Source organism: Haplochromis burtoni, unplaced genomic scaffold, assembly GCF_018398535.1.
Source record: "Haplochromis burtoni strain Fernald_Lab_line unplaced genomic scaffold, NCSU_Asbu1 Contig_21, whole genome shotgun sequence".
Classification (NCBI taxonomy): Eukaryota; Metazoa; Chordata; class Actinopteri; order Cichliformes; family Cichlidae; genus Haplochromis; species Haplochromis burtoni.
The window spans coordinates 3,322,264-3,336,406 of NW_024582382.1; the positions used below are offsets into that span (position 1 = coordinate 3,322,264).

Sequence of the window (14,143 nt, forward strand, 5' to 3'; positions counted from 1 at the left end):
TATTGAATTTCAGCTTGAAGCATACTGATTTGAACCCTTAAGAAGGAAAAAAAACCATGAAAAAAACAAAAAATAAAAACATCAAATATCTTTGTGCTCATTAAATTAGGAAAGGTTCCACTTTCAAGTCAGAAGCAAACTTATCACTCCTTCACATATTTCTATCCAGTGAAAACTGGCAAGAATCCAGTAGTAGATACACACTTGTGTAAATATGATAGGTGCAATCAAGTTAGAAAAAAACCCCTTGATTAAAATTTGACAGAGCCTTATTTACGAGTTGAAAGAATTAACTGTTGAAATGTTGTGGGTTGTTTGGTAAATAAAGATTGAATTAGTGATACACAAAAACAGTATTCAGTGTGCTCACATAGCTCTAATGACCAGTGATAATCGTGGATATGATGTCACGTTAGTTTGTGAGTGAAGCTGATGAGTGCTCAAGTTTAGGATTCACAGTGAAATTACAGTTTTGTGAGTGGAGTGGTGAGAACAAAACTTTCATGGAAGGAAGAGGGGAACATGGAGAGACCCTGTCAAATTTAAATCAAGTATGGTTGATGCTATTTTTTTCTTTAAATGATTAGACTCATGGAACTGTGGTTGCACCTAGCATTACTCTCTTAAGGATGAAACACTATTATAATCAGAGGTGTAGTCCAGAGTCATGCCCAACATTTTGTTTCTCCAAGACAGGAAATAAAACATCCACTTAGCTTAATCATTCAAAAATATAGCTGTCACTTTAAGAGTATTAGTTAAAAGACAACAAAGTAATTGGTCAACAATGTCATCTTGACATCTAGGGCCAGATTTAGTAACGACCTATGCCATCACAAAACCTTCTTTTGAGGTCAGAAAGGCTCTGCTAGAGTTTACCGAAGAGACACAGTGTCAGTTTTGTGACTGAAAGCACCAGAGCAAATTACCGTGATGATGCGTTCACTAAAATGTGCTCATGGGAAAGAAAGCTTTGGGTGATCTAACCGTACCCTAAATTACATACATTACAATAATTACATTCATTTCAATAATTACACGCCAAGAGCAAATTAGGGCTTCAGAAACTAGCAGTCAGATATGATCATAACCCTGAGATTAAATGTGTGAAAAGTGGTGCAAAATTCACCACAGATTACATGAGGGAGAGAGGCAAGTTTGAGAGAGAGCGGGCAACTATCAAACAGACAGTATGGAAACTTAAGAAGACATATCCAGAAAGGAAAGAGCTGTAAGCAGCATGTAAGAACTGATGAAAGGGATTAGAGAGATGAGTTTTATGTTACTAAGGTCAGGCTGGCATTGATCACTATTGCTCAGTTGTAGTTGAATAATGTAAATTTGCTTCTGCAGTGAAAAAGCTTTTGTCGTGACCGATGCACAATGTTACTTAGACAAATAGGACTACACCTTTGATTATGATGTATTGGAAAATCGATATGTAGTAGAAGGTTGCGTGATATTTGAATGAATAGATCTTTGTCGAAGTGGTAATCATACTTTAAAAACACTGTTAACTGCAGCCAATTCAGATTGCTCAGCAGTCTGTTCTTTACTATGCAGAGATGCACTGCGTTGATAGTCTGGTCATAGGGAACTGCAGGTCGCCGTTGCTGTGAGCTACATTCCCATTGTGCTCGCTAAATTTGGGGTTTTTAAAGTTGTAGTGGCGCATTTTGGTGTTCTTGTAGTAGACTGAGTAGATTAAGAGGAAGACAATGGTGATGGCTACAACTGCAAGAGCCACAAATCCAGCGATGAGAGGTAGGTAGTCCTCTGCAATGAAGACAGTCAAACAGGAAACACTTCAGTGTGCAACAATAGAAATGTAAAAGTTTTACTCAATATGTAACTCTACTATTTAAATAGGTCAGCAAATACACATACAAAATAAAAGCTAAAGTATAAGATGTGCAGTAGTAGTAGTAATACCAGTGAAGTTTGAAAGCATTTTAGGTGAGAAGTTGTAGATCATATTCACCCAGAAATTGTGGGACTGGAAATAAAATAATAAAATATCAATAAGATTTAATGCTATAGAATTCCTTAAATGTCCATTCAAAGTAATGTTTTCAGCAACAGAAACGGAAGGAAAACTGTAACAAATGTATTATGGTTATTGTTATGGTTATTATGTTACTATGATGGTGTTAGAAACATCACATGCACAAATCATTACCCATTCCCTAATGTCACCAGCAGCAGTGAACCAGTGCATACTGCAAAATCCATAGACTGTATTTATACTGTATTTAAAGAGAGCATTTCTTTTTACCATGACTGTAAGACAGACATAACCCCATTGATTTAAAAGTGAAGCTGGTGCAGATATACCTTTGACATTGTAGATTTTATAATCTCAGTTAGTAGTTTCAAGTTTTATTTAATACAGTTTTATTTACCGGGGGGATATTTTGCAAATTATGCTTACATAAAATAGGAAATTTTGTAGGACATAGCTCTTGTGACTGATAAGTCACTGCCATATGAGTGTGCAGTTTCCTCTTTTTTAGAGTCAGATATGCCTCTATTTTGGAAACAGCCAAAATAGAGGCAGATGTTCAGTGAATGACTTCAAGATGTGACTTCAAAAAAACAGGCCCTTTAAGAGGATGGATGGCTGTGAATCAGGAAGTACTACTAATCAGAAACAGTGCCAAGTCCCTCCAGTCTGCATGTTGAAGGATTTAATAAAAAGCATTGTTGTCATGACAATAATGGACCTAGAGCTTTGAGGGTTTTGAGGAGTCACCTGGAGGCCTCTTCCTGTTAAAAGGGAGTTTTTCCTTCCCACTGTCACCAAAGTGCTTGCTCATATGGGGTTATATGATTGTTGTTTTTTTTCTCTGTATGTATTATTGTAGGGTCTACCTTACAATACAAAGTGCCTTAAGGCGACTGTTGTTGTGATTTAGCGCTGTATAAATAAATTTGAACTGAATTGAATTGAAACTGAAGTTTTTTTTTCCAAGTTTATTGCTTATATTTGATTTTTATATTCCTTAGTATTTATTTCAGCTCCTTTTCATTTCTATTAGTATTCTGCCTAGGGTTTATTTTGTAAATTTTGTTGTGGTATTTTCATAGCCTTCTCCCCTTCTGTGTTATATTTAAGAATGTTAGGTTCTTTAGTCACAGATAAGAACCTAGAAATGGAACTCACTCAATTTTTACTTTCCCTACCTAGTTCACCATTTTTCTTGTTACCTAGTTGTTTCTACTGCCCTCGTGAATCCGCTGTAGTCCTCATGTAAAGAGCCGTGACTTTTTAATAAAACATCTAGGGCAGTCTTATATTTTTATTGTCTTGGCTAACAGCAGTGGAACCCTCTGATTGTTTAGCTTTAAGTTCATCCAGAAACACATACATGTAAAAATGTACAGAAAAGGTGCATAAGGTGAAAAATCTGTGTGTTAAAAGTGTGTTACCTTTTAAAATCACTTCAACCACATGTGATGCAGAACCAACGTCATTGCTGGCAGTGCAGTTGTAGATGCCCGGCTCAGACACAGTGAGTTTTCCTTTAGACACATTCACATGGGACTCTGGGTTGTAGTGCCACTGGATCTTTGGGATTGGGTAACCTTCTGCTTCACAAACAAGCTCCTCAGAGTAGCCTCTGAACACGGGGATTTCTTTTGGAAGCTTTGTGGTATTAATTTTGGGCTTATCTGTTGTGACACAAAGGTAAACAGAATAATGTCAAACACTGAGTATTCAAGCAATACCACCCAAAATAAACAAATATGCTGTTTAAAACTCATCTGTACACCAATGTTAAGAATAGTAAATGTAAATGTAAAGAGTGAATAGCACAAATATCTGCAACAAGGTTAAAGCAGGGTGTCTCTGTTTTGTAATTACATTATCTTTACCTTCATATTGTTATAGATAATGATGGATTTAGTCTTTTAATTACATGCTGTAATCTATATGCACTAGCAAGATTATTGTTTGACTTTAAAGATGTGCTATGCCTGGAGCATAGCACATCTTTATATAAGGAAATCTTTCATAAACTGATATGACAGTGACACAATAGAAAGACAAATTTTAGAAATCTGATGTTCAGAGCAAAGAGTCAAATGGTGTACTTTTAAATATCTTTACATCTTTGTCTGAACATTTCACTACTTTTAACATAAACACTTAAGAGAGTAACAGTATATGTTCAACATAACAAAAGGAATGGTAGATTCCCCTAATAGGGAAAAGTGAATATGAAGTGGGATCTTACACAGGACAGTGATCTTAAGGGTGCTGGATGTTGTAGTCGGAAGAGGATTTAATCTCAGGTTTAGCCGAGCCTCACATCTGAACACCACTTCGTCGTCTTTCCTTTGCAGGTTGACATTAATCGTGGCAGAAACATTTACCGGGGATCTGACATCACTGAGTTTGCAGGTTTTGTTGTTTTCAAGCTGACAGCCAGTTTCTTTCAGTATGTCTGACAGAAAATAAGAAAATAAAAAGACAAAAGCTGACATTTCTACTTGTTTATGTATGAGCGGGAGACACAACAGAAGTTAAGCATAACTTACAGTACTGTGAGAAGATCTTGAGCCACTCCTTATTTCTTTATATTTAGTTTATAAGAAGCAATGAGTTTTAAAGCGGTCTTGAACAATAGTTCTACTACAGGCTTTGTGAAGGTCTTTTAAAGGCTTTTTCTTTTGCTATTGGCTACTTTTTTCACTCATTTTCAGTCAACTCGTTGTAATATGACCACTTTGTTAAACATCTTAACACTAGCTGATGAACCACTCAACCATATTAAAGACACCTAACTGAAGGGATGAACTAGTGTTGTGTGTACACATAGCAGAAAACCTATACAAGAATCACTTTTTAATTAGATCTTAAGGCACTTTGTTTTTTCTATATAAGTGCACTGGTTGGTTTAACTAACATTTACAGGTTTATCATCCATTTAATGCTCGCTGAAGCCTCATCAGAAGTCGTCTTCAAATTACATGAGAACTGGACTGAAAATCAGAGGCAAGATGTCTTATAGATTGATGAACTCAAATTGGATCCTTTTGATTTAAATCATCATTATTATATATGGTGGAGGTGAAGGTAGCGTAATTTTCTCTTTCTATGATCAATCTTTCTTTTGCATCCAGTGGCGTTGTCCACTGGTGGACACTAGAAAGACTCTCAAAGCACTGTATTGTGTTGTATTGCAAGTCTCACACAGTACGTCTATAATATTTACAGAAAAGCTCCTCACCTTGATTTTTGTACCACAACACAGTGACGTTTTGTGCTGGAGCGATGCTGACAATGTCACACCGCAGCTGGAACTCTTTGCCCTCTTCCACAGAGCTCAAGCGATGCACGTGGTAAATGGAAACACTGTCTGGTTTTTCTACAGTGGAGAGTTGTTGGGAGAGGAAAGAGCAGAGTAACACAATTTAAGATTCAAATTTGAAGGCAGCAAAAGTATGAAAATTGTTGTGAATAGAGGTGGAAAGTAACAAAGCACAAATAATTCTCAGGTATCTGTACTTTGCTTGAGTGTTCAATACTGAGTATTTTTCTGACAGCTGTCTATACTTTCCATTCCTTATGTTTTCAAAACAACCTTGTTACATTTGGTTTAACACATTCAAGTTGAGATATTATTTCACATCACTTTGTGCTTTTAAACATTAAATCAATTTGATCCTAAACTGTAATACACAAAAGGCATACTAATAGTGGATAAAGTGGGCAGGTGTTTTGCTGAATCTCTCTTTAACCTCTGACTGTGTTTCCTGTTTATGTGTGGAGGCAAAGTTATCCTCTACAATGTAGGAAACAGAAGATAGAGCTCTTTCAAAAAATCATTTTTTCCTATGCTCATTACTGAGTCATGCTGAGAACAATCATTAGAATAAAATTTAGACTGAAATAACTGAAGACTGAAAATATTCTATTCCCATATACTACAATTTTATTACATTAATATAGCACAAGGTACTACTCAATACGTTCTTACTTTGAGTACATTCTGAGTCTGTACCTTTTCCCATTTACTTTAGTAAAGAAGTTTAAAACAGTGCTTTTACCAGAGTATTTTTTAACACAAGGATGTGTAGTTCTACTCAAGTACAGGATGTCTGTATTTTTGCCAGCTCGGGTTGAGAATACTTACTGTAAAGAGTAAAGTTCAATGATTTATGGCATTTTCCTATTCCTTGAAATGTTGCAGTGCAAACTGGCGTCATCCCCCAGTCTTCATTGGTGTTAGTAAACCAAGTCATATTATCAGATTCTACACCCTCCCAGTACATTCTCTTGACATTTGTGGAGATGGCGGATGTTGAGCTGCACGTTGCACCCTGCGCTCTGCTTCTGTACTCAAGCACCATTGGATTTGGAGTTATTTCAAGTGGGCATTCTTGCTCAGCACCTGCAGAAGGAAGGGTGGGAGTGAGAAATGTTATTTCAGTCCAAATCTACATTCCTTCATTACAATAATGCAAGATTTCCGCATCCAGCACTGTAGTGAAATGAAAGGAAAGGTCTTTAAGCTGTTTCTTTGGAGGCAACAGGAAAAGATCCCAGGAAGGATACACCCCTCCCTAGCTCAAAGAATTATTTGGGGTGGACTGCACCTGCAACACATATCAGTTAAATGTGTCACATTTACTTAGCCAAATTACTCTTAATATAAGGTAAAATGTGATCTGAACTGAGGTATATATATTTTTTATCAGCAAGTCAATCAGCAGTTTTTAAAAATTCTCGAAAACTGAACCAATAACCATGCTTCATTTAAAATCACTTACATCACCCTTCTTCCCCATTTGGTTTGAACAACACATCAGTAGTGGTAATGGTGAGAAGCTGTAAATCGATACTTCTCGATTTAGACTCAAAAGCCAAAAAGCGTGCGGATCAGCTGGTTTTTATTAATGCTCTCATATTACACACATGATACTTTATCACTCTTTCCAGGACATTATCTAAGCAGGCTATAATTGGTAGATCGATTATGTTGCATACTGTGTACTGCAGTTCACCTACCTATAACTGTCACTTTGATTGTTCTGAAAATTCTTCCCTTGTTGTTCCATGCATGGCACGTGTAAGTACCCATGTTGTATGCAGTAGCGCTGTGAATCTCCAAACGGGATACTCCATCTTCATTTTCCTCCATCACATTGTCAGTCTGGTAATAATTCCAGGTATACGTTGGTTGTGGGTTTCCACTGGAGGAGCACTTCAGCTCCACAGTGGAACCAATGTGGACTTCAAGGTCTTGAAGCTCAAATATCTCTGATGGTTGATCTAAAGACAATAATTTCATTTAAGACAAAAAGGAGTAAAATATACGTATGTAATCACTCTCGCTTGACGTGTGTCTGAAAGACTTACAGTGAACAATAATTTCCACAGTGGCGTTAACGTTTGACTGATTGTTTGAAGCTGTGATCAAGTAATGTCCTGCATCAAGTCTCGTCAACGTCTTTGGAAGTTCCACCACCTCATCATCTCTGTACCAGACCATGACAGGTTCAGGAAAGCCCTCAACAGTACAGGTGAGATTGTGAGGAGTATGTTCCTCTGCCATGTAAATGCTTGGGCAGTTCAACTCTGGTCCGTCTGAAAAGGAAAGGACAAACACTCAGTGTGGTCCTCCCTGGGTTTGGGACCCTTGGTTTTGAGTTTTTTGTTATTCTTCCCTTGTATTTACAATTCTTGTTTATCTTCTGCTTTATATAGGCTCTTCATGGTTTATATTACAACAACTTGCTGTTTGAGTCTTCTGTTCTTAACTTTGTTACTCTCAGCTTGTCCTTTAGTTAGTTCCCTTGTTGTTTCCATTCATGTCATCTTTCTGCTTTGTCTTTTTTTTGCCTTCCTACACTGTCTTGTCCTACTCCCTTTCCCTTTTGTCATGTTAACCCTCTTCACCTTCTTGTATTACACTGCATATTGTCTGAGTCTCTCCTTGTTCTTTATTGCTTTGCCCCTCATAGTTGTTTGTCTTCCAGCTCTGTAATGCCCTGAGAATATTTATTTCCCAATTATTTATGGCTTTTGGATTGTCTGGCATGGTTTCCTTGTTTTTCCTGAACTTTGGTCTTTCTGTGTTTTCTTTGGTCTAGTCAGCATTAAAAGTCTTGCTTCGAGTCAAGGTCCTGCCTCCTGCATTTATGTCCACAATATCCTCCCACACAGCTGAGTATGACACTGAGTTTTTGTCCTTCAAAGGAATTTATCTGCTGGAAGACAGAGATACTGCTCCAGTCGCAGTTTGGCCTGACTGACACTAACCAGAACTAAGAGAAACATTTTAAGAGATCATTCTTGAATATTCACCTGTGTTTCATCCCAGCATGTGAACAGATAAAGTGACAGTCCGGAGACTTTCACCTGATTAAGTAGCCAGGCTTCCTTTGAAATTCAATGCTCTTGTTTCCCAAGACTCTGTTAATTAAAACCTTTAAACCTGCGTACTGTGTTCTAAGTTTGAGTCATTTGATTAAAACAGTGACAGCTACTCTCAGTTAGGACTTGAGCACTTCTTCCACTTTGTGCATCCAGCAATTTCTGCTATTTTTAAATGTATAATGTTCAAATGTAGTATTAGTTTTGTTAGTTTGTCATAAAAGTGAATGTGACACTCACATAACACATGAACCTGGATGTTCTTTTGGACAGAGAGCGAGCCATTAGCTTCAAGTATGTACATCCCTGCATTTTCCCTTCTCATCGGAGTGGTTGAGTTGAAGGGTTGTCCATCTTTCAGCCATTTAACCGAGGGGGTGGGATTTCCTGCTATATTGCAATTCTCCTCCAAAGATTCATTTTCCATTAGCTCAATAATATTGGAACACTGTACATCTGGTCCAACTGAAAAGAAGCAAAAGCACCAACCATTTGTTACAATGTAATGTTTTATCCTTCTTTCAGACATATACCATCTTGCCAGGTAAACATAATAGTCACAAATACTATCTGAGACAAAATTGTATTTTGTGTGAATTACAAACAAATAAGCTCAAACTTACAGACAACTGTAATAGTAAGCTCCTGTGACGATACATTCAAATGTGGTCCTACTGGGCTCAGGTCCATCTGTGCCTCACATCTGAACCTGGCACCGCTGTCGTTTCGAGTTGGTGTAAACGGGAAGGTAGATAAAAGTTTCACTGGTTGTTTAGTATTTTTTAAGTTATTTGGTTCAATGATTTCTAAGACATCTGATTCAATGATTCTGTCTCCATTGTACCACTTTACAGTAAGATTTTGGACTGGTGCTATTTTGGGGATTTCACAAGTAATGTTATATTCCTCCCCTTCTACCATCATACCATTGGAGTCAGCGGTGGAGTTGATTTGGATTTTTTCTGGAAATGCTGAGAAAAAGAAAGGAGTTATTAGATACCAGAGTTATTAGAGTTATCATAATATAATTGTGATAATATACGCACAACAACCAGGACTTACTGTAAACAATGATGTTCAGATTTTTCTGGCACTGCTCATTAGCGTTAATAAAGCAAAAAGCAGAGATGTCCCATTGTGTTAAACTCTCCACATTCCAGGGCAAATGGTTGACCTCTGTAATCCCTATCCCTCCAACTGAAGCCTCCCAACCCATTCCATCATGGCTCACTGTTGCAGTGCAGTTGACTGAAACTGGGTCTCCATACCGCACCACAACACTGGAGGGGCTCAACTCAATGGGACATGAGGCACCTACACCTGCAGCATAGAAATATTATATATATTTAGATGCTTCACATTGTTTTTGTTTTGTAGTAAAACTAAAATGTAGGATCGACAAATCAAACCAAATATACTAGTCAAAAAGGAAATGCAAGTTTGTGTTTTAAGCATATTTTATAGACCAACACTACGACATATGTATATACAATCAGGCTAATATGTGTAATAGGATGTGTCTGGATATGCTTCTGATCTAGAAAGTCCTGCATTCCTCTGGTTGTGTTGGGTCAGGCAATGCCCTGCTGAAACAGCTGCAGAGCTATTTTAGCTACTGCAAGAACAGCACATGTACTGGTCATCTCAGCACCTCTGTGCAGTCAGATTTTTGACAAGAACAATCAGGTTAGAGATGATGCTCTCATGGACACGTAAGGCTCCAGCAAACCAACATGCCAACAGCCTAGCCGCAGCCCATCACAGTTACTCACAGCGTAGTTTCACTGATAGAAATGTTGCGCATGCAGAACAGTGAAGAGGACTTCAGTAGTGTTTTTAGGAAGAGTTTTAGGCCAATCAGATGCTTTCCAGGTGGTACTGCAAGATGGTACTTTTCTGCATTTGTAATTCAATCACTTTTGACAAAGTTACCAACACCAAAGACTGAAACGTAGTCCTATACCACGACAAAACCTCCACCATACTGTTGTACCTTTCAGATGCCCTCTTCAATACGTATGACTATTTGCACTTCATAACACCTGTTGGCACTGTTTCAGTCCATTTCTTGTGTAATTTGTCACACCTCAGTCTTTTCTATCCCTTTCCCTTCCTGAAGAATGGTTTGTTGACAGCCAGCCTTCCACTGAGACAATTTCTGATGAGACTTTAGGAAACACAGGTCAACTGAAGCCAAATGCATCGCTCAGGCCACAGTGGACACTGTGCAGATATATATCAAGTTTTCAGCTATTAGCTCTTTGGGAATCGCCTTGTTGATGCAAATAAACAAAGCTAACAAGTCGACTTATAATTCATCTGTTTAATTGACATTGCTTTAAAATGAAGGTTGAATGGGTTTTTTGTTTGTTAAACTCCTGTTTCCTCCTCTCCTCTCTCCTTGTTCCTTCTCCTGTCCTATCTCTTGTGCGAGAGACTAAGTGAACAATGTAAGGAGACTCATCAAGGATGCACAAATTAAGAAATCAGAAAAGGAAGTGTATGGACTCTCCCTCTTTGTTGGAGGGAAGTGGAAAACTAGTCACCCTATGGACCTGTAGTGTTTTACAGATTTTTGCTGTAGTAAAATAACTTTCTGTAAGACATTAAGACCTTAAAAAAGTAAAAAAGCATATTAAATGTCTCACTAAACAACAAAATACAATAAAAAAGGCAGATGAAGTCAAACAAGCAAATTAGCAATTTGGGGGGATCTACCACCTCCTCCTGTGTGTTTCTTTGCTTTGCTCACTAATACCTGTATTTGAGTTTCTTCCCTCCACCGTTTGCTTGCTTGCTCACCATGGATAAAATAAATCATTAAACAACACATATTTTTCCTGGAAGCTGACTTCATTTGCCTGTGTACATTCCTTTCCCATGGTGAGTCATTCTTTTGACAATGAGTTTGATAATCTCCCCCCTTTTTTTAGTCAGTGCACTAACTGAACAAAAAATATGTCAGTGAATATTCTCACCAGATAAGACTTTTCTTTTATCAAGCCCTTGTTTTGATATATTTTCCTGTTAAGCAGAAAAGAGCTTTTTTAAAGGATTTGTCTTTCACCGTACCCCCCACATTGTTATTCAGGAGGACTCGTGTAGAAACAAGATTATCATAATGCCAAAGAGTGTTTTTTTACACAGCCACACTTCCCTAAATGATAACAGTGAAAGCAAGAGGTTGATGAGGTTACAGTCCATGACCTCACGGTGAACAATGAACCCTTAAGAAGACAACACCTTTAAAGGGGAAAAGAAGTTGTTGTACAAATCAAACCTTTTAATAGAAAGAAATTATTGATTAATCTGAAGCCTTATTGCAGTATTCCTCCATGTTCTCCCAATTCCAAAAAAAGACATATTTAAAAAAATATATACTTAATGGAAAGTGAAAGGAAAGAACAACACACAGCTGCCTATATATTCAACTACATCAATCCAATAAACCACTAATGAACATTCAGAGTCACAGCCAGTGCCAGCAAGTTGAAATTGCTGTTGCATAAATAGCCTTAACTCACATCTAAGAAGACTGGATTTCACATAATAAGTGTTCATTTGAGGGGAAAAGATTTGGTTCAGATTTCACCTCTTTGTTTTCTCCCTGGGTACTTTTACACTTTCTTTCACAAAATCTGGGAAACTATCCACCATTTGTTTTTCAGTTCTTTTATTTTCTCTCTCTCTTTTACACACGGCAATCTATCGCACCCTTCTGGTTAAATTAAGTCCTGCCCCTGGGGCATGTCACAGCTTTAGCTGCTGTTGTTTTACTAATCACGCCAATGACTCTTTCTCTAACACGAATATGGCTTCACATTTATGCTTGATCCGTATAGACCTTGTGGGTAATGAAAATAAAATAATAAATAAATAAATAAATAAATAACAAAAATAAATAAAAACAAGTCTTGGCCACTGAGAAAAAGACATCATATGACAAAATTACACCAAATATGCATTATAAATCTCGAAGACCGTCATTTTAGCAATGAAAATGAGAGCATCTTACCTGCCGCAATGAGAAGGAGCCCCACTGACAGCTGAACAAATAATCTACTTTGACTCATTTGAGTTGCCTTACTCAACAATGACCCCTCAGTCATTTGTTACTCCTCTGCTCAGCTTCCCCTGTTGGACTGTGCAGCTCTGAGCTGTCGTGAATAAGTACAAGCAGACTCCTATCTCTCTCTCCCTCTCTTGCTCTCTCTCTCTTCCCACTTTCACTGCACAGTTAGTAATTTGCATGCGGGGGGCGATATTTCTGTTTTTCATGAGTCAGGCTATGTTACACAGTCTGATGTTTGCACCGTTAACTATTGTAGGTCTTGAGTGAGGTATTTACAGACATTAATAGCTTTAAATAATCTTTTTGTCCATTTAACACAATTTGATATTTGCTGTGAAAACTTTAATTCATGATATTATATTCATAAAAACACATAAAAATGGATTTAGACCGTTGACTTTTAGACAAATAATACAAGAAAATCTGTATAGGTCATTTACACTTCCTCTTTCCATAAGTCTGTAAATTTAGACATCCTGTCTTTTCTTTAGAACTGTGGGAAAACCCCTTGAAAAAGCATAAATGTGATTATTTTTGGAAAGTTTTACACTTTAAAAGAATGGAAAATGTGCAAAAATAAAGGATGAATTAAAATACTGTATATGCGACTTCACTGTTGCATATACAGTTACATTTTACTACTAAAACAACAAAAAAATTACCCAAACCCTCTAAATCAGCTGAAGAGTGAAGATTTTTTTGGTTGTTGGCTGTTAGCCGTCGTTTTGCCCACACATACACATGCACAGACACATCTTAAGGTCACCAGCACATAGATTCACACCCACGCACCATCGGCTCTGTTGCTCTGTGTTTTCATAATTTAGACCAAATGTTTAAAGACCAAAACTGGACCATTTTTTGTCCCTTCTGGTTGAATTTTTACACCAAATTGATTCAGAAATGAAATATGTATCATATGGTTTATGTATTGGGATTGGGTTTTTTTGTTTTGTTCATTTGCTTTTGATTCATTATCATCTTAACATCAGAGAAAAGGAATGTGCCCATTTTGGATTGTTGATTAAGAACATGTTATGGCACAAAAGAAGCCAATATTAAAAACTGGAATTTCCCAGATTTCACTTTCAGTTAGATTTTTGTGTATGTGTGTGATGTCTGTGTGGCACAGTCTGGAAATGTGGGATACTCCCAGATAAGCATGTGATTTTCTAGAAACTGAAAGAAAGTTGTCCTGTCACACTAAAGGAATGGATGTAGGAATCATTTCTGAGTCAGTTTAAGGTGATGAACTCTTTTGGGATGCATCCCCTGCATTAAATAACAAATCACAGCAAGAACAGTGAATCTGTGGGAGGCTTTAAAAGCAAGTAATCACATCCTCCTTGTGCTCTTGGGACCCACAGAAATGTTTAATAGGAACCAGAACAATATGTTTTTGGTTAAGGGCAAGTGAGAAAAAGCAGCTATGTGCAGCAAGTTGTCTTTTAATCCAGTGTAGGTCAAAGGTTATTTGAAAGGTCCATTAGGTTGAAGCAGAAAAGATAGAGGATATCCAAGAAGGAATGCTCTGAAAGACAAACAACACACTCCAGTGAAGAAAACAAGCATTGAAATTCCAGTCATGCTGCAGAAAAAGCAAGCAAGGATTACACCCCCCTCTGTCTTCTTTTTTCTCTCTCCTGGAGGTTTATACACACATCAGACTTAAAAGGCTGCTATTAAAA

The 14,143-nt window shown here is 37.4% G+C and overlaps 1 protein-coding gene across 3 annotated transcripts in view; it reads right to left on the reverse strand.

Moving 5' to 3' along the window:
• The window catches only part of LOC102307161 (hemicentin-1), a 26,801-nt gene extending 14,233 nt beyond the window's left edge, over positions 1-12,568 (reverse strand). The window contains exons 1-11 of one of the 3 annotated variants that reach the window (XM_005939902.3): positions 12,399-12,568; positions 9,446-9,703; positions 9,007-9,354; positions 8,624-8,848; positions 7,367-7,594; positions 7,016-7,279; positions 6,141-6,398; positions 5,235-5,372; positions 4,239-4,448; positions 3,430-3,672; positions 9-1,776 (exon numbers count right to left, since the gene is read on the reverse strand). In XM_005939902.3, coding sequence (XP_005939964.1) covers positions 1,556-1,776; positions 3,430-3,672; positions 4,239-4,448; positions 5,235-5,372; positions 6,141-6,398; positions 7,016-7,279; positions 7,367-7,594; positions 8,624-8,848; positions 9,007-9,354; positions 9,446-9,703; positions 12,399-12,492 — 2,487 coding nt within the window. In that variant the 5' untranslated portion in view covers positions 12,493-12,568 and the 3' untranslated portion in view covers positions 9-1,555. Of the gene's footprint in view, positions 1-8; positions 1,777-3,429; positions 3,673-4,238; positions 4,449-5,234; positions 5,373-6,140; positions 6,399-7,015; positions 7,280-7,366; positions 7,595-8,623; positions 8,849-9,006; positions 9,355-9,445; positions 9,704-12,398 lie in introns of those variants that run through there. The other 2 variants (XM_042218655.1, XM_042218656.1) reach the window with 2 other exon arrangements.
• Positions 12,569-14,143: the final 1,575 nt, after the last annotated feature.